This window comes from Pyrgilauda ruficollis, unplaced genomic scaffold, assembly GCF_017590135.1.
Source record: "Pyrgilauda ruficollis isolate IOZ18807 unplaced genomic scaffold, ASM1759013v1 scaffold267, whole genome shotgun sequence".
Classification (NCBI taxonomy): Eukaryota; Metazoa; Chordata; class Aves; order Passeriformes; family Passeridae; genus Pyrgilauda; species Pyrgilauda ruficollis.
Genome location: NW_024524011.1, coordinates 90,344 through 109,678, shown reverse-complemented (window position 1 = coordinate 109,678; position 19,335 = coordinate 90,344). Strand labels below are relative to the sequence as shown.

Genomic DNA, 19,335 nt, shown 5'->3' with positions numbered 1-19,335 from the left:
CGCTGAGGCAGCAGTGCTGGGGCAGCAGCCTGGACTTCTGGCACCAGGTAAAGGCTTTATAAAATACTTTCCTTTTCGTGCCTGAAGTGATGGGAAGGCAGAAGTGTCAGGAAAAGGTGCTTCTAGAAAAACATCCCTTGTTTGGGATGAGTTCTCAGTCCTTAAACCTGACAGGGCTGAGCTGCTTTGTAAAGGTTAAAGGCCTCCTTATCAGGGGAGCTGCTAGAGGAAGGGCTGAGGACTTAAGAAGTGCTCATGGAAGAGGCAGATCAGATAAGGAGCTTAAAAGGTGACTGCATGAAAGATGCTGTGGAACTTACCAGAGACTGCTGTGCAATTCCCTCGGCAGCTGGTGGAGGGAGGTGGGGTGGGATGTGGGAAAGATGCTGCAGCTGCTTGGAACGCAAGAGAACCTGCATTTGTTTTTATCAGACAGGGAAACAAGCCTGTAGAAGAGAAGAAAATGTGTAATCAGAACTTGGATCTCTCCTCATCCTCACTTTCATTTTCCTTCACAGTGTCTCCAGAAAGTCAGATTGGTAATTGGATTAGGAACTGGTAAACTGGGCTGCCAGCACTGCTTTCAGGACCTCAGCCATGTCCCTGGCAGCTTTGGGATGACTATCCTTTAGCTTTGATTAGATTACCACTCCTGACATGCACTATTTTATATTTATCTGTGTTAAAGTTTGCCTGGCCCCGCTTTGTAAGGCACTTTTGAGGAGAACGTGGTGCTGCCAGCCTTTGGCACCGAGAGCTGGCTCTGCCCTTGACCTGCTGAGAGTGGAACGCAAGCCACCCACATGTGCAGGATAAGCGCTGTGGTGTTTGCTCCTTTGTGTTTAAATCGCAGTATCATTATCGTAGAATCATCAAGTCCAACCACCAACTTAACACTACCTCTGGAATACCTAAACCACTAAACCGCATCACCCAGTGCCAGATCCAGATGCTCTTTAAACACCTCCAGGGATGGTGACTCTACCCCCTCCCTGGACAACCCTTTCCAGTGCCTGAATTCCAGTGCCTCAGTTTCTGCCGGGAGTGGAGGTTAGCAGGTGAGCTCCGTGCTCCTGCACCAATGTGTCTGACGGGGCGCACAACCGAACCCTCATCTCTCACGAGGCGCCCGCTGAGAAAGCCCCCAGCATTTTTTACAACAACATTTTAAATCTCTTTTTAGAAGATTTTGCAGTTTTAAAACGTTTTGCAGTTTAAAGCGTCACTTCCAACCGGGGATCACTCTCCGTCATTCCGTAGGAGTCCGCAGGGGCTGCGGAGGGGAGCCGGGCAGCGCCGCTTGCGGGACACCCGCCCCAGGACCGCCCCTGTGCCGTGCGGTGCCGGGGCGGTGCCGGGGCGGTGCCGGGGGCGGTGTGAGGCGAGGGACGGCGGCGGGGCTGTCTGAGGGAATGCGGGCGGCCAAGATGGCTGCCGCTGCCGCCGCTGCCGGGCGTCACCGTGAGTGTGAGGGCGCCGCCGCGATGGCGGGAACGGGGCCCGGGGGCGGCGGGCGGCCTGAGGGCTGACCGGGCACCGCGGGCGCTGCGCGGGCGGGAGCGCCGCGGCATCGCCGGCACCGCGTTACACAACGCCCGAGAGGCGCCTTTCATAACGCTGACCGCGCTGGGGCGGCGGGGCCGTGCGGCCGGCGGGCTTACCGGGGCTGCGGGAGGGCTCGCCGGGGCTGCGCGCCGTGATGGCGGCTTCCCGCCACTGCGCTGAGGGGGCCGGGGGGCTGCGGGGTCTCCGCGGCCAGCGCGCAGGGCTGTGCCCGGCCGAGGCCAGCCCGTGGCCCTGCCGGGAGCGCGGCCGCTGTGCTGCGGGTCACATCTGCTGCCCTGGGCTGAGCCGCGCTTCCAGCCCTGCCGCTGTGCTGTACGGTCACATCTGCTGCCCTGGCCGAGCCGCGCTTCCAGCCCGGCCGGGAACCCTGCCGCTCCTGTGCTGCCCTATCTGCTGCCCTGGCCGAGCCGCGCTTCCAGCCCGGCCGGGAACCCTGCCGCTCCTGTACGGTCACATCTGCTGCCCTGGCCGGGCCGCGCTTCCAGCCCGGCCGCTGTGCTGTACTGTCATAGCTGCTGCCCTGGCCGAGCCGCGCTTCCAGCCCTGCCGCTCTCCTGTACGGTCACATCTGCTGCCCCCCGCGCTTCCAGCGAGCCCCTTGTTGCACGGCGTTGGTGCGGAGGTGCTGCCGGTGCCGCGGCTCGCCGTGAGCCGGGCGCGGGCAGGGCCAGCGCTGCCCTCCGCCGCTCAGCCCGGGCCTGCAGCGCTCGCTGCGTCCCCGCCCCGGGGCACCGCGAGCTTGCCCACCCCGGTGCTCGCCTTAGAGTTTGATGCCGTAGTGCCGCTTCTAAAACGCGTGCAAGGACGCTTTTATCAATGCTCCATCAAGCTGGGATCGTCCTCGTTGCACGTCTCGTTCTGCACTGTGTCCTTCGTGGTGCAGGTGCAAACGTGCATAAACCTCACCCTAAGTCAGACACTTGCAGGGTGTCCTGAGCTGGAAGGGACTCCTGGGCATTGATTCAGCTCCTGTCCCTGCACGGGACACCCCAGCAATCCCACCCTGTGCCTGAGAGCGTTATCCAGGTGCTCCTGGAGCTCTGGCAGCCTTGGGGCTGTGACCGTTCCCTGGGGAGCCTGGTGGGTGCCCAACCACCCTCTGTGCCAAGAACAGTGCAGAAGTATCAATGCAGCCACTGAAACTTCCCTTTTTATTGTTCTCTATAACTGGCATATGGTGCCAGCACCTCAGAAAGTAATAACCCAAGAATTGGAAGTAAAAAATGATTATTTGAAAAGGACCTTTCAGGCATCGGCGATGCTTGGAGTTCTTTAGTTTGCAGCCTTTTGTATCAGTGCAGCCGCAGGCATCCACAGCCACGCACTCGTAATCCCGAGCAAGGGGCTGGATTTGCGTTTTGTTGCCATTGATTTCAGCAGGTTTTGAGGCCGTTCAGCATCTGTTCAGGAGGCTATTAGAGAACTGTGAGCTGTAAGATGCTCTTCCCAGCGGGTGGGTCGGCTGCCGAGGAGCTCTGTGCTGTTGGGGCTCAATTGCTGCTGAGCTCCTGTGGTCTGACAGGGGAAATGTCTCACTGAGCAATTGCCAGAGAGACTGGGATGCAGAATTTAACCTCTTTTTTTTTTTTTCACCATGAGCAATTCACACTATTTCTGCGCTAAAAGAAAACCGTGTAATGACGATGAACTCCCGAGGAGAACGAAGTGTGCCTTTGAAAAGGCAGGCTGTAACCAGCATGGAGTTGTATGGAACTGTATGGAATGGGTTGGAAGGAACCTTAAGGATATCTAGTTGTGTTCAGCTGCAGGGTGCCTGACATAAGGATGTGGAGCTGCTGGAGCCAGTCCAGAGAGGCCACGGAAATGCTCCAGGGCTGGAGCCCCTCTGCTCTGGAGCCAGCCCCGGAGAGCTGGGGTGTTTAGCCTGGAGAAGAGAAGGATCCAGGGAGACCTCAGAGCCCTTTCCAGTGGCTAAAGGGGATCCAGGAGAGATGGAAAGGGAGGGGAATGTGTGCAGACTTATAAAATCCTGGGGTTTGTGTGATGCTGAAATCCAGATTAATGGGTAGTGAGAAAGAAGGTGGCCCATGTCTGCAGGTACACGGATTCTGGAGTTGCTGCTCGGTGTTCAAACAGGAGCAGGTGTCTAACCTACCTTGTGGACACGGTGTGGAAATCCTGTCCTGCCTGGGGTTAGCCAGGCGTGTCTGACCCACGAGGAGTGAGTGACACAGTCTGACGCTTATTCCTCAGGGTCAGCCCCTTGTTTCTGCTCTGTTGTCACCAGTTCTTTTGGAGTCGTGGTTGCAGCTCACAGGTTAGAATTCGGTTTGTGTTTTGGCGCTGCCTGGTACCTGCAGAGCTGTAAGAGCGGGGCGTTCAGAGAAAGGCAGGATCTTTGGTGTGCTGCCTTGCTGTGATTGCCGTGCTGCTGCCGGGCGCGGGCCGCGGGCAGCGGCTGAGCGCTGCCGTTCTCTCCGCAGTGCTGAGGAGCTGCAGCCAGCTGCGGGTGCCGCTGCGATGGAGAGGCCAGGCCCCGGCGGCCGCGGTGACCGAGAGCGCCAGGCCGCGGCTGCAGCCGCAGGAGCGGTGGGTGTGCGCTGTGTGTGCCCGTGTGATTGCCTATCTGCCACGGACACCCTGCTCCTGCACGGCTCTGCAGGGGCGTTCGTTATCGCCCCGCTTTGGTTCCTGCTTCCTGGGTTTCCTTCTGATACACACTCCAGAGAAAGGGAGTGGAAGTGAGGTCCCGAAACATTGGGGTGGGCCTGGGCTCCTCTCGGTGCCCTTTGGCTTTAACAAAAGGGCAAAGCTCCCTGTGCAACCTGACCCATCTGCTGGGGAAGTGAGGTCCTGGTCTGTGGGCTCCCTTGGGCAGGGGAAACATTTCCGTGGGGAAATTGGGTGAGAGTTGTGATCAGCAGCCATTCTGTAAATGCTGACACCACCATCTGTGCTGCTGTGTCATGTGGGACGTTACAACAGTGTGCCAGACCTGCACCCCGATAGAAAATCCACTCTGGAATAACCCAGCCCAAACACAGCTGGCCCTGCAATGAATTTGTGTGTAGAAAGGCTCCTTGCTGCTGTCAGTGCTGCAGGAGATGAGATGTGTCCCCACAGTAATGAAGACAGACTCGTGTGAGTGGCTTATCTGCTTTCCGGGGAAGCTGTGCTTGGTTTGGTTGGGATGCCCAGCTGAGACCCTGTTTTATAACCTCCCTTAGAGCCAGCAGCTGCGAGACAGCTTTCTTAGTGCTCAGTTTCCAGCTCAAGTTTGTTACACAGTGGTTACTTTTTAAAAAGGCAAAGATCATGTAGATACTTGCGTCTGGCCATTCCTGTTCCAGGGCAAGTGTTTACATAAGCAGGAGGAGCCCTGGGATAGGACTGCCTTTGCAAAAGGCAAATGTGGGAGGATGAGCTGCTTGTTTTGTCATTGTAATAAAAATAAAATCCTAGTGGGTCACTAGGGTTTGGAATCTCTCTTGCCTCCCTAGGAAACCTAAGACAGGAATCTTGATGTTGAACATGGGAGGCCCGGAGCGGCTGGATGACGTCCACGATTTCCTGCTGCGTCTCTTCCTGGACAGAGATCTGATGACCCTTCCAGTTCAGAAGTGAGGAGCACTGGGATCTCCTGGGGTACAGGCGGTGCTGGGTGTTGCTGTAAATATCGAGCTCCTGTATTTATTTCTGTGGAGAGCAGCACTCCCTAAGAGCGGTTCATCCTGGGGGCAGTCAGGGCAGGGACAGTGCTGGAGCCTCTGGGTCAGGCGTGCCGTGTTGCTCTCCTTTAGCTGCAGACCGAGCTCGGGGAAGGGTGGTGGAGTAGAGCATCACACGATTTGCAGGGATTGGCAGGGCCAGCCCGCGGAGCAGAGCTCTGGGGAGGCTGGCCTGGGCTGTGCTGATAACAGGTCCCTCTCCAACGCTGCAGTAAGCTGGCCCCGCTCATCGCCAAGCGCCGCACCCCGAAGATCCAGGAGCAGTACAGCAGGATCGGCGGCGGCTCCCCCATCAAGAAGTGGACGGCGGTGCAGGGAGAGGGCATGGTGAAGCTGCTGGACAGCATGTCTCCTCGCACTGGTACTGCTCTGCTCAGCCTCCACCGCCTGCTTTCGCTCTCTGCCTTGGAGCCGTGTGCTGGCACGGCGGCTTTGGCTGCTCGGTGCAACTGAGCCTGAGGAAGCCTGCCCTGAAGAGAGGTGGCTGAGGCTTAGAGGGGAAGAAAGGGGGATGGAGTTCATGTGAAGCACTAAGGCAGGTTTGGGAGGGGGGTTCAGAGTGCTGTTCTCAGCAGCTGCTGCAGGGCTGAAAGAGAACAGCTGGAGAAAAGACAAGGCTTTGTAGATGAGCAGTGCAGGGCACGGCTGAGCGATAGCAGCGAGCCCCACCCGGGGACACAGCAGGAGATAAGGCTGGGCTGGCGTGGAAGGAGATGCTCTCTTTGCCAGTCCTTCATGATGGGAAAACTTCCAGCATGAATACAACCTCCCTTCCCCGTCTCTGTGTCACAGAATCTCTCCCAGCAGGGAGTGCTGACTGGCAGGGGGTGGCCTGTGCCACTCTGCCTGGTAGCATCACTGTGGTGGCAAAGGGGTGCAGATGTTTCTGTGGCTGTCCTTTCATACAGAGCTATTGTGTAGCTCTTTGTGGCACTGGCCTTGGGCTTGGCTAGAAAAGGGCTAGAGGAAAAGGACTGCCAAAAGGGTCTGGAAGGTTAAAAACAATGTTCTTGGAAGGCTAGAAGCAAATTTATTTCATCCATTCAGAATGTGGTGTGTCACTGGTGCCTGCTCAGGTGATGTTGAGTCCCTTCTGCACAGATGTGACTCCCTGGCTTTGTTGGAGCTGTGGTCCCTGCAGGTGCAGTCAGAGCCTGAGGCCTGCTGTGTCATCCGAGGCAGGAGTGTTCCTGGAGCAGGAGCCCTGAAGGGTCAGCCTGGCAGCAGGCTCTGCAGATAAAGGCTTGGAAGGTTTATCTGCTTTTCCCAGTGTCCCACTCCCGCTTGCTTTTCTTTGGTCACCACTCTCTGTGCAGTCACACCCTTCTCTGGGCACCTCTCCCACCTGATAACTCCTTTGGAGGATTATTTTACTTGACAGCAGCTGCAGTTTAACAATAGAATGTGCTGAGCACTGCCAGCCACTTCCTGCAGCACCCCAAGAGACCGTGCAGAGCACTGTGTTCCTTCAGAACGGCTTGGAGCACTTGGATGTGCTTGCAGACAGCATTTGGGAATGTGGTGTGCTCACTTTGGGAGTGCTGAGCCCTAGGAATGAGTAACTGGCAGGAGCTGCTGGCACAGTGTGAAATGTGGCAAAAAGAAATAGTTTTAGGGTCATTTTACCTTGATCTGGTCTGGGCATCAAGTGAAGCTTCAGTGTGTCAGCAGCAGTGCTCTCATCCTAAATCCAGACCCAGCTCTGTACCAGCTGCTGGGAGGGGAGCTGACTGTCCAAGCCAAGAGCAGGGCAGGGTGTCACTGTTATTTAAACAGCCTGTGTACAGACAGCAGCACCTCTCTTTGCTGCCCGTGGTCCTGAACAGAACCTGGCACCGAGGGTATTGCTTCCAGGCTGGTTGTGTTCTTCCCAGAATGTCCTTGCCCAGGTTAAACTCCTCCAGTCCCCGCTGTGGTTGGTCAGACTTGTGTCCTTAATGCCATTCCAAGATGTTAATGAGGTTACTGGCTCAAGGGCTCCTGAAGCTGGCTCTTTATTTGCTGCTGCTCCCAGCTGGGAGCTCTCCTGCCTCCTGCAGAGAGCTGGGGCTGGCTAAACCTGTTTTCTGAATCCTGCATAAATGTACAGAGTGGAGCCAAGCATGGGACATCTGCTTCCTTCAGAAACCTGCTAAATGTTGTTTCAGAGCCACTGACCCGGAAACCCTGAAAAAGAAACTTTGCTTTTGTTCTCCTAAGAACCTCTGTCCTCCAGTTAAAAAAAAAACAAACCAGCAAACCTCCCCTGCCTGCTTCCCGTCCCCTAAGCAAGCCATGCTCCCAAAGCTGGCACCCGAAAGAGTAGAGCTAAAAGCCCTCCAAAGTCAGGATGGGAGAGCACGTGTCCCTGCTTCATGGCTCTGTCCAGGCTGGGAACTGTGCCTCTGCTAAACGCAGGAGAAGCAGGCAAGTGATGTCCCTGCAGAAGCAAACCATAACATAAATCACTTTTCAATTCCGATCACATCCAAGTGAGGTACCAGAAATGTTCTCGGCCAAAGCAAGGGCTTTACAAAAGCAACCAGAAAACGCTCAGCAAGTTTATTTCAGCAGTTTCAGCCTGGCTGTTCTTGTCTGTTTTCCACGTCACCACGTGCTGCTGCGGACTCTCCTGTTTCCTGGCACCCCTGTCCCTGCTGGCTGGCAGCTCCTCACAAGTACTACATCGGGTTCCGCTACGTGCACCCGCTGACCGAGGAGGCCGTGGAGGAGATGGAGAGGGACGGCGTGCAGAGAGCCGTCGCCTTCACCCAGTACCCCCAGTACAGCTGCTCCACCACGGGTGAGCTCTGGCCGGGGCTCGGGGGCTGTGCTCCATCAGGCTGCTGGGGTGCAGTCGTTCCCGCTGGCTCTGATTGTTGTGTTTTCATGATGTGACATTTTAAAATGTGATCGTAGCTTGCTGCCGAGCTGTTCCAGCCTGACAGCTTGCTGCTGGCCTGGCTGAAGTTGTGGTGTTAATTCTCTGTTTCAGGGAGCAGTTTAAATGCCATTTATCGCTACTATAACCAGAAAGGGGAGAAGCCAAAGATGAAGTGGAGCATCATTGACCGATGGCCCACACATCCCCTGCTCATTCAGGTGTGCATCTGAAGGCTTTGAGGTTTAGACGTTTTCTTTTAAGATACAGAAGAAAATACTGAGAAAGGACAACAGGAAGGCTTCAATCTGAGGGTGCATTTCAGTTGTGTGATGAATGGGTCTTGCCTACCATGTCTGAAATGACATACTGAGGGAATTTGGGAGCTCTGACACAGGAGCTGCCTGTCTGCACCCCTGAGAGCCTCCGGTGTTCCCCACTCAGGCCTTTGTTTGTGTCTCCCCGTGCAGTGCTTTGCTGATCACATCCAGAAGGAGCTGAACCTGTTCCCCCCGGACAAAAGGAAAGAGGTGGTCATCCTCTTCTCAGCCCACTCGCTGCCCATGTCTGTGAGTTCCCTCGGGGCAGGGTGTGGGCACACAGCTGTGCAAGGGCCGGTCTGCTCCCTTGCACACTCCCAGAGTGTTCCCTGGTGCCAAAGGTGTGCTGTGTTTATGGTGCAGGTGGTGAACCGCGGGGATCCCTACCCTCAGGAAGTGGGAGCCACTGTGCAGAGGGTCATGGAGAAGCTCAACTACTCCAACCCTTACAGGCTGGTGTGGCAGTCCAAGGTATGTGCTCGGGGGAGCTGAGCAGGTACAGCCTGTGCAGGGTGTTGCTGGACTGAAAAAACACACCTTTACTTACATTTTTGGTTGTTTTCTTCAGTCTTGTTCAGGCCGGCCCAGGTTCTGTTCCTGTGAGATGGAATGGTGGGAAGTGTGTCTGCATTAAACATTCAATGCAGAAAGGGAGAAGTACAACCAGAAGCAGGGAAATAAAAATAACTGTTTCCATCCCATCCATAACCTGCTCTGTCATCCTGCCTAAGGAAATGTGGGTGCTCTTTGTAAGAGTGATTTAATGAGTGATTTCCCTTTCTTCCTGCTTTTTTGTTGCAGGTTGGACCAATGCCCTGGCTTGGTCCCCAGACAGACGAGACCATTAAAGGCCTGTGCCAGCGAGGGAAGAAGAACATGCTGCTGGTCCCAATAGCCTTTACCAGTGACCACATTGAGACACTGTATGAGCTGGACATCGAGTATGCCCAGGTTTTGGCCAACGAGGTGAATGCTCTGTGGGTTTGGGTAGTGCTGCTCTGAAATTATTTCTCCTGGCTTGCAATTTGCTTTGTAGTTGCTTCTTGCAATATTATTTGGGATTAGCTTTAATTTCCTGTAATCAGAAATTCATCTGAACCGGCTTAATCACAAAACAGGTGGGAGTTTGTCTTTGTAGATTTAGGTGTTTAAACCATTACAAGTATTGCTCAAAGACAATGAATGATTTTTGGCAGCAAAGTGTGGTGTTGCCCCTGCTAATTTTTGCTGTACTGAAAACCGTGATGCTGCATTTAATCCTGTCATTTGGGTGGCTTCTGACTGAAGTGGGAAGATTTTGAAGGCTACCCAGTGAAGGATCAGATTAGCAGGTTTAACTTTTTCCTCCTTATTTTTGATTCAGTGTGGAGTTGAAAACATCAGAAGAGCGGAGTCTCTCAACGGAAATCCGCTGTTCTCCAAGGTATCCGCCGTACAGGTTTGCAGTTGTGCTTCCTGCTGAGTGTGGGTGTTTTCAGGTGGTTTTAAGGTGTTTTCAGAGTTGTTTCAGAGCAGCAATGGAGCCCCTTGTGCTGACCTGCCAGCAGGGAGGGTTCACGGTGCCGCACTTGGCGTGGCTTTGGGCTGGGGGGGTGGCACGGCTGCGTTTGCTCCCTCTGACCTTTCCCCCCTCCCCGCAGGCCCTGGCAGACCTGGTGTGCTCCCACCTGCAGTCCAACGAGGTGTGCTCCCGCCAGCTGACCCTGTGCTGCCCTCTCTGCGTCAACCCCGTGTGCAGGGAGACCAAGGCGTTCTTCAGCAGCCAGCCCCTGTGAGCCGCGCCCCCGAGCAGCCGGGCTGGGGCCGCCCCTTGCGGGGAGCTCTCTGATGTGTGCTTGGAGAAGAGTGGCAGGAGGTAGGGAGGTATTTATCCTGGCAGGAGAGAGGAGATCTCGTGTCGTCCGGCCCCGGCAGGACTCGCTGAAAAACCTTTTTATACAATTGGCTTCTGTTTCTATGCAGGGATTTACTCGTGTGCAGGGTGGGCACGAGTCATTAACTTGCCAGGTCGAAGGTACACTTAGTTTGGTTTTGCTTAAGGTGCAGTCTGAGCAGCACAGTCTGTTGTCTGTTCTGCAGCTGGCTTTGGAGACTTTGGAGATCAAGTTCCTTCTAATGCTTTTTAATAAGGTGTGTATGTATATTTTATTTTTTAATTTTTTATTTTTTTTAGAGCATGAGATAAGGCTTTGTTTTGGTTTGGTTTTCTCCTGCCGGAAACTTCCCGTGAAAGCTTAGCTGGGATAGTAGAACGCACAAAACTTGTTTACATTTTCTAGGAAAAACATTTTCATTATCTGCAGAAAATGATTTGAAGAGTATAAATTGAAAGGAATTAGCCTGCTTGGGTAATACTGGAAAACTGCGAGTTTCAAGTCTAGCAGGAGCATGTGTGGAAACACGTTGGTGTATCTGTTAAGCAGAATGGCTTTTAAAATTCTTCTTATTTTTATTAAAAAAGGGCTTTTTCTGTTCGGTGAAGTAAATTTAGGAAGTCAGGCTTGTTCTCCAGGAGGTTTATAGATCCACTCTGTGCTTTCTACTGTGCCACAGTACTGTGGCTTTGTGGGATACCTGTGGAGTGCCACAGGTAGGATTGATCTGGCTTCATTGCTGTTACTGAAACAGGAGCTGATCAGTCAGGAGTCATTCAGAGCTTCACATGCCAGGGGCTGGGGCTCTCCTGAGAGGCTGCCAGCCCACAGCAGGGACAGCTGGCACTGGCAGTGCCCCGGGGCACAGGGTCCCCTCCTGCCTGCCTGCGAAGCTGTGACAGCGGCACCGAGCCCTGCGGGTGACAGCCCCGCTGGCACCTCCTCGGCCACGCGTTTACTTGATGTCCTTAGCACTGAAATGCCAGGAGCTGGGCACTGCAGGCTGCTTCCTGGGAATTGCTGGTGGCCGCTCAGCCAGGTTGATCTGCTCAGGTAACCGTGAGGCAGCAGCAGTTTGGACCTCTGGTCTTTAGAGAGAGTGTGTTTAAAGAGAGAAGAGGCCTCTTGTGGTGTATCAGGGGTTTGTCCCGTTCTGTTTTGTTGTTGGAATTGAGGATGGGGTGCTGAAGGAACGGATGGATCCCGTGCTGAGCACCTGTGCAGTGCTGTAAATCCCCAGTACCTGTGGAGAGCTGCTTGCTCCATTTTCATACCTGCTTCCCAGGGTGAGACAGACTGAGATTCCTTCAGTGCCAGAGCCTCCTGCACTGAACCCCCTGTTCCCCTCAGAAAGAAGTCTTCCTTGGCCCTTCATGCCTGTGCCTGTTCCAGTGGCAGGGAGCCAGGAGCTCCCTTCTCCCTCCTCTCCCTCTCCCTGGGCTCTGCTCGCTGCCTGGGCAGGAAAAAGGAGCACAAATGTCCAGGATGTCTGGGAACACTGGCCTTACATCTCTCCTTGGACAAAGAACTTTCTCTGTTTCACTTCTCTGCGTGACACTTTGGGATCAGTGGAAAACAATCTGCTCTGTCCAATCTTCCTGCCCACCCCTGTTTGCTCACAGCTGGAGGCAATGTGGACCTTCCAGTGGTCCAGGCTGGGACCACCACATTTACAAGTGTGGCAAGCAAAGGTTAACATCACATGAACCTTGTGGTATTATAAATACAGATGGCTTTTCATTTTCATACTGGAGAGAGTCTTGAAAATACTAGCTGGCACTGATTCTGAGGCATTACATTTGTCCTCAGTAATAAAAGGTACTTAAAATTCACTTTTGAGTGTTCTAACCACAAGCGGGATAATTACTCTGTTGCTGCTATTAGAAAATCGTGTAGAAATCACTTCATTTTCCAGCTTTTAGCAGATGGAGCCTGTCTCACAGAGCTGGTGCTGCTGTGTGCTGGCAGGGGCTAGTTTTCATCAAGGTTTCTGAGGAGTTCCTCACCTCCCAGGCCAGTGCCCGGCGGGTTGGGTGAGATGAATCCGTGGTGCCTGTGCCTTGCTGAGCCCTCCTCGGTGCTGTGTCCCGCTGAGTTTGCAGCTCGCCCTGCCCTGCAGGGGCACTTTGGGGCTGGCAGAGGTCTCTGATCTGCCCTCCAGAGCTCCCAGCACTGTGGGGCCTCGACTGGAAATTGAGGAGTTAGGAACGGCCCGTGGTGTCCCGAGGGAAGAAATGGGAAGTAAAGGGGTGAGCTTGTTTTCCTGCTTTAACACTCTGCAGTTTGGCTTGTGTTTTCATGATTGAGTGAATTTTGGAGTTTCTTTTTAAGCTGTCTGTCGGTCCTCGCTGCATTTCAGAGAAGGTGGGAGCTTCCAGAAGGTGCTGTGACACCGAGGGGGGGTGGGTGGTGTGGGAGCTGGCCTCCTGCCATCCCCTGAGGAGGAGGATGGCACAGCTGAGTTCAGGGGGGCCAGGGTTTCCCCAGGAGTACCCAAAAGCTCAGTGAATTCTCCCTTCTGCCGTGCCCAGACAGCTGGGGATCCCCAAGACAGAGCAGCTCCCTTGGTTTTGTTCATGCCACATGTGTACAGATCCTTGCTTTTAGCCCAACACATGCATTTCACATTGACCAAGGACTTCCATTTGATGTAACACAGCAAATTTGGCTGCTCCTACTGTGTGTCATTTGCCATAAGGATGGAATTCCCATTAAAGTTCTTTCGAGGAAACAGCTGAGCTGTGTGTCTTTGTGAGAGCCCTTTGTGCTGGTGTTTGAAGCTCTCTCTGCACCTCTGGTGCCAGGCTGGGGTGGGTCACACCCCTGAAAAGACTGGAGAAGGCAGCAAGTTGGGGATTTGCCCTGGTGTGGGGTCCCACCTGCGATGGATAATTTATTCTGTTCCCTCTTAGCGGTCTCTGGGCAGCTCCTTGCTGTGTTACTAATTAAGTGCTCGATTGATTATTTTCTAGAGCAGGGATTGGAGATGTTGGATGCTTAAGCTGATCCATTAGTGAGCTCTTGTGACTGGGAGAGAGCAGGATGCAAACCCAACACAATGGAAGGTGGGAAATAGGGAGGAGAGCAGCCATGGTGCTTCTTTCCTCCTGGAATCTCAGGCCAAGCTCTGCTGTGTTCCCTTTGAGTGGGGATTTGGCTGTGTGAGCCTGGCAGAACTTTGGCAATGTCGTGTTTGAATCCAAAACAGTCTCTGACACTGTGGAAGCACTTTTCCTTCCCTCCCTATTTCTCAAGGGCTTGCTCTCCGCCTGCTTTCCTGCTTGGCTGTGTTTTTTTCACCTTTCCAGGAGCAAATTCCCGAGCGGGTTTGGGCTGTGCTGCGTCTCTCGTGCTCTGTGGAAGTCCTTGTCTCCAGCAGCACAGCCTGGACGAGGGATTTAGTTGTCAATCAGCATTTCAAGCCCTCAGGAGCAGGTTCTACTTCTGCCTGTAGAGCACAGGGATTTGCAGATTTGCACCAGCTCTAAAACCTGCCTTTTGTTTTCCTGCTAAATCTGTGCTCAGCAGTGCCAGGAAAAGGTTCTTTAATTTGAGCCCATTGGCCTGGCTGACGAGCATCCTTCCCGTGCCTGTGTGGAGATGGATTGTCTCTCCAGAGGGGGGTGATCTCCAGCACACACGGCCTTTGCTCCGCTGCCAGCTGAGCCCCGAAGGCCACAGAGAGGGGACAAAGGGCTGCGTGCCATCCCTGGAGCTGTGCAGGAGTAGGCTGGCAGCGCTGCTCTGCTGGAAGCTGTCCCTGCCCTTGGCATGCCTTTAAGCTCCCTTCCAGCCCGGACGGATTGCAGATGATTCTGTGAGTCTCTGGAGGTGCTGGCTGTGACCCCGTGGCTCCCGGGGCAGGGATGGGCACTGCAGACCCGGAGCCTGGCAGTTCCCGGAATGACGGACAGGGAGCTGTCACGGGAATCCTGCATTCTCCTGCCCTTTTTAAGGATGATCCATAACGTGTGAACATCACCCGCAATTGAGGCCTAATTGCGTTTCTGCAGCGAGCAGGGGCATTTCCAAGGAAGCTTAAACGAGCACTTAAGGGATGATGTGAGGAGTCCGGGGGGGGCCGGGCTCCTCACAGCCAACTCCCCCAGCGCTTTTATCCCGTGTTACTGGGCCATTACGCCTGTCTTTTACTGCCTTGGACTGCTTGTGCTGCCAGGCGGGAGGTGTAACATGACCCAAAGTGGTCTTGTATGTTTTAATCTGCTGGGTTAATATCTTATGGCTTCCTGCCATCATCCCTTTCTGAGCCGGAGCCCGGAGTCACTCCTGGAGGTTTGTGTGCCAAAGGCTGGGTGCAGAGCTGCCCTCGGCTTCTCTGTGTGCCTGGGCATTGGTGACAGCCGTTCCCGCGGTGGTATCCTGCCACGCTGCCTGTTCCAAGGTGGTTTTTTTGTCCTGGTTGTTTTCCTTCAGCGCCTCCATCCCACACGTGCTGAAAATCAGTGGCATCGCAAAAGCTCCAGAAGAAACCCGCTTCCCTCGCCCTGACTCGCTTTCCCTGCAGGCTGTTTCCCGAGGGAATTCCCGCAGGGTTTCAAGTGCTGTGGAGTGTTTGGATCAGAAGAGCTGCCAGCGCTTCATCTGCAGCCGGGCGGGTCCCACGTGGCAGCTCATTACTGCTCATCTCAGTGACAGATGCACTGCCCGAGGAGCAGGATGGCAGCAGGGGGCTTTACGGCGCTTTTTACTGGGAATTCGGCAGGGTTAGGAAACGCTGAGTTGAGGGGATCCGCAGGAACGAGCTGGCCCTGGACCCGAGCGGCTGCAGTCCCACCTCACACCCAGCCCATCCTTCAGCTTCGGGCAGCTTAATGAAACGGTCCCATTTCCCTCTCCCAGCTGTGCCCGCTGCTAAGTGCCTGCAAAGCGCATCCCCGGGGGAGCAATCGTGCGGGCCAGATGGAAATGACCTGCCAGCTGCATTAGTCTCGGTGTCAGCCCTCTCTCCTCTCTGCTGTTAGAGGTTTTTATCCGCAGCTCTGGGGCTGGGACACGGTGCTAGGGGGGCTCTGGGGTCCCCCCGTGCCTTGCCCAGGCTGACCCTGCTCCAGGTGCTCAGAGGAGGGCAAGACAGGGCTGCTTTGGTTTGGTTTTCAAAGACAGAAATACAACAAAGTGCTTTTCTTGTGCACTTTGTTTGGGTTTTTTTTGAGGAAACAAAACAAACAAGATTTGTCCACAGCTAGGGTAAGTGACTGACTGAATGAATGAATGAATGAATGAAGGCAAACCTGCTACATCCTCCTTGCCATGGAATTTCAGCTCCAGGAACCTCCTGCCTCCTCCTGTAGAGCTGCTTCAGGGAAAGAAAGTGCAATAACTAACATAAAAGTACATTGCATCACATAATTCCATGCCTTACATAAAGATAAAGTGATTTCTCCTGCAATATCGCAGGCTGTGCTCCTGGGAGAAGGTGCCAGATCCTTTCCCAAGTCCTGCTGCTCATGCTTGGCCAGGCCCTCGGTCGCAGGTGGCGTTTTTGGGATGTGGGGCCTGCGTTAGCGTGGCTGTGCTCAGCTCTGCTCACCCCTCCCTGTCCCTGAGAGCTGCAGCAGCCCGAGCCCTGCTTGGCTCCACTGCACCCCTGGGTGTGGGATGGAAAAAACCCTGGGGAAAAAATCAGAAACTTTGGATCGCACAAGGAAGCGAAAGCATTGTTTTCCTCCTTTATTGAACTTTGGCAAATAATATGTGTGTGTGGGTTTTACATCAATAGCTATAAATAAAACTTTGAAAGCAACGTAATACTTGTCATTGAGATAAAGGACATCTATTGGCACAAATCAGTGAGTAAAAACCCTTTAATGATAAAATAACATTCACTCTTTAGCTACTTTATTTGTCTGAAAAACTCAGCTGACACTCAGTTCCACATACCACCTTCCACAAAGTTTAAAAAATGACATAAAATGACATAATAAAATAGACCTTAAATTTCATAACCCGAGTACCTTGGCAAATTGCAGCCAGCTGGAGCAGCTGGTGGCAGCCCCGCTGTGCCCTTGCCATGGCCTCACATGCCCCTTGTGGCCTCTGGGCTGAGGAATGCAGGTGGACTCGGTGCCTGGCTCACAGCTGTCGCTGAGGAGTGGTGGCATCCCGCTCTGCTTATTGCGGAAGAAAAAAAGCTTTCTGGAAGATTAACCACTGTTACAATCATCAACTGTCTTACAAAAACCCCTGCTTCAAGTTCTTGTGTCTTTGGCAGAGAAATCGGGAGAGAAAAGAACCCAACTGTATCGCACGGCTTTCGCTGTTACCACAACCGACCGAGTGAGGGCAAATAACAACTCGGTCTCCTTGCACTAACGAGGGCACATCTCTAATGTACCCTTGGTGACAGACAGGTGATGACAGGAGCCTGCCACTGTCCCCTGCCCAGGCCTGCCTCTCCACGCGGAGCGCAGGGTGCGGAGCGGTCGCTTTGGCTTTGCGTCCAGGGATCGGGGCACGTGGGGCTCTGAAGCTGGGCCCGGAGAGAAAACAAACCCATCCTCAAACAAGGGTGAATCTGGACAAACCAAAAAGGGATAAAGCACCTTAACAAAGCTGGCCCCGGGGCAGGGGGCGGGCAAGGGGCTGCAGGAGCAGCACAGGACACAGCTGAGCTGGCGTGCGATGGGTGACACGGCTCACACGCGTGTCCTGCTCACCCTGAGCGCCCACCGGGCCCGGCCTCGCGTGTCCTGCTCACCCTGAGCACCCACCCGGCCCGGCCTCGCGTGTCCTGCTCACCCTGAGCACCCACCCCGGCCCGTCCTGCCGTGCCCAGGGGCTGCCAGAAAGCCAAAGGAGCTCCCGACCCTGGGAACAAACGCGGGGCAGCCTCCGCCGGGAGCAGGACGCGTGCGGGAACTGAAGGGATGGAATCGCCACTTGGCCAAACTCCTCCTCAAATGGCAATTTCATCGGAGTTGAATTTGGGTCTGTCGAACACGGGGACGGCCAGAGCTGGTCTGGACACGGGCCCCGAGCGGCGCTGGGCGTGATTTCACGGCGTAAATGCAAACACGAGCGCGAACAGCTAACAGGCTCCATGCACAAATAAACACCACCAAGCCAAAGAGCTCGTCCCAAACCCAAAGGAAGAAGTTGCCATTAAGAACCACGATGCATCACACTGCTAAGGGTTTGCCTCATGCATAAACATGGGAGCGCTGATTGGCAGTTGCTAATTATAATACTACACCGTCACACAGGACAATCAGCTCTTCAGACCGAGTAGCACAAATGTAGAAAATAAGTTTTTTCTTTTTTTTTTTCTTTTTTTTTTTCTTTTTTTTTTTCCTCCAACAGAGCAAATGAACACAGATTGTTTCTTCAGCAAAATATGAAACTGTAAACTTTGGGCTCATTCTGCAACTTTTCCCCCATCCATAACAACAAAAAAAAACCCCAATGGGAAGAAAGACTGACGTACATTTTTAAGCGCACCTTCTCCTTCTAGTACAAAAGCACAACCTAAAACATATAAAGCTTCTTCTTCTGGTTTTTTTTTTTTTTTTTGGTTTTTTTTTTTTCCTTTTAAATCACAGTTACCAAAAAGAAACAGTGAATAATTTCTTACATACGCTATAATAACATTACTCTAAACAGCTATTCTCTATGAGGTATATCTGAGAAAATTCGGTAAGGGATTGCACGGTCTGCGTTGCCAACGTGCCCAGTTCGTAATAAAGCTTTGGAACCATGGAGAGAGAGAGAGATCAGGGACAGGGGGGAGGAGGAGGAAGAGGAGGAGAGCCTTTGGTATTATCAGGAGTCTGTTCTTTGCAGGGCTGCATTGCAAAGCACCACAGTACAAAAGCCCACCAGGTACGATTCGGCGGCCCGGTCAAAGCTGAGGTATTCACAGGAAGAATAAAAAAAAAAAACACAGAGAGGTCTAGACTGGCAAAATCGTTGCTTTGGTTCAAGCAAGGCACTCGTCCCGTGGTAACGTCACTCTTTGCAAGTGAAGCAGGAGTCGGGGGGCCGCGGGGACCCTGCCAGCTCTGGGGACTGTCTGTGTCCGAGGGCTCCCCCCGGCCAGAAGGCATCCTGAGAATTATTATAGCTTTGGATTGAAGGAACACAGAGACAGAGAGAAAAGCACACTTGTCAAGTCCTACCGTTTCCAACACAGACTCAAAGCCCCAAAGAAACACAAAAAGAAAAGGCAGCACTTCATTAAAGCGGAGCGTTTGCGTGGAGCTGCGTTTGGGTAACTCCGGGACAGATTCCTCAGGGAAAGGGATGCTGTGTGTGGGCAGTGCCCGGGGCTGGGCTCGGCTGCTCGGGGCATCGCTTCAACCCTCTACAAACACGAAACCCCCGTGCCGAAGGGCACCGCGAATTCCCCAAACGCCCCGACTTGGAAGGAAGTAATCGCTCAGGAGCGCGATGCTAATGGAGCTTAATGCAGCCTCGCTTCATTGCTAACTCGAGGAAAGTAATTAATTGATTTTTAGCTGAAAACGGTAATTGTAAACAACAACCAAAGGTGAGCAAGGAGAGGGAGCAGCTCCTGGATGCGCGCACCAGCTCCTCCCCGGCCCCGGAGCACGAGAATAACAATAATTAGCGATGCTAATCGCCGCTGGAACACCCGCGGAGCGGCTTCCCCCGGGATGTGCGGGCGGACAGAGCCCGCAGGAGAGCCCCGGAGCGGGCAGCAGGATCAGGGAGCACGGGAAAGGGCAGCGCCAGAGCTGGCAGCTTCCAGGGAAGCGTTTCTTTGGGAATCCGGGCTCTGCTGGGTGTGGGAGGGAGGGAAGGAGGGAGGGAGGGGGGAGAGCACAAGCAGGATGCAGACCGCGCGGAGAAAGAAATCTTTGGTATCTTTGGTATCATCAACACGATTAAAATTACAAATGGAAAAGTCAGTGAGGTAGCCTCTTTGGTTCTCACTAGAAATAGAAAGGTTTTTTTCTGGGTTTTTTTTTTCTTTTTTCCTTTTTTTTTTTTTCCTTTTTTTTTTTTTTTTTTTTTCCAACCACAAAATTTTTTTTTTAAAAGACACT

General features: G+C 53.6%; 1 protein-coding gene across 3 annotated transcripts; it reads left to right on the top strand.

Annotated features, from left to right (window-relative positions):
* Nucleotides 1–1,326: 1,326 nt before the first annotated feature.
* Nucleotides 1,327–13,040, top strand: FECH (ferrochelatase). 3 transcript variants are annotated; one of them, XM_041471375.1, is made up of 11 exons: nt 1,327–1,461; nt 4,011–4,116; nt 5,028–5,147; nt 5,468–5,616; nt 7,903–8,037; nt 8,230–8,336; nt 8,586–8,684; nt 8,799–8,906; nt 9,237–9,401; nt 9,799–9,858; nt 10,076–13,040. In XM_041471375.1, the coding sequence occupies exons 1-11, from the start codon at nt 1,413–1,415 to the stop codon at nt 10,208–10,210; spliced, it is 1,233 nt and encodes a 410-aa protein (XP_041327309.1). In that variant the 5' UTR covers nt 1,327–1,412; the 3' UTR covers nt 10,211–13,040. The 3 variants fall into 3 exon arrangements, with proteins under 3 accessions (XP_041327309.1, XP_041327312.1, XP_041327310.1); XM_041471376.1 differs by lacking the exon at nt 1,327–1,461 and adding an exon at nt 2,156–3,844; XM_041471378.1 differs by lacking the exon at nt 4,011–4,116 and having other exon boundaries at nt 1,350–1,461.
* The last annotated feature ends 6,295 nt before the right edge of the window (nt 13,041–19,335 follow it).

What these genes read in the sequence shown, in the direction of transcription:
- FECH (XM_041471375.1), top strand. Translation starts at nt 1,413, where the DNA reads ATGCGGGCGGCCAAGATGGCTGCCGCTGCCGCCGCTGCCGGGCGTCAC. An exon ending in CGCCGCTGCCGGGCGTCACC is followed by an intron (nt 1,462 to 4,010) that starts GTGAGTGTGAGG and finishes TTCTCTCCGCAG; the next exon opens with TGCTGAGGAGCTGCAGCCAG. An exon ending in GTACAGCTGCTCCACCACGG is followed by an intron (nt 8,038 to 8,229) that starts GTGAGCTCTGGC and finishes TCTCTGTTTCAG; the next exon opens with GGAGCAGTTTAAATGCCATT.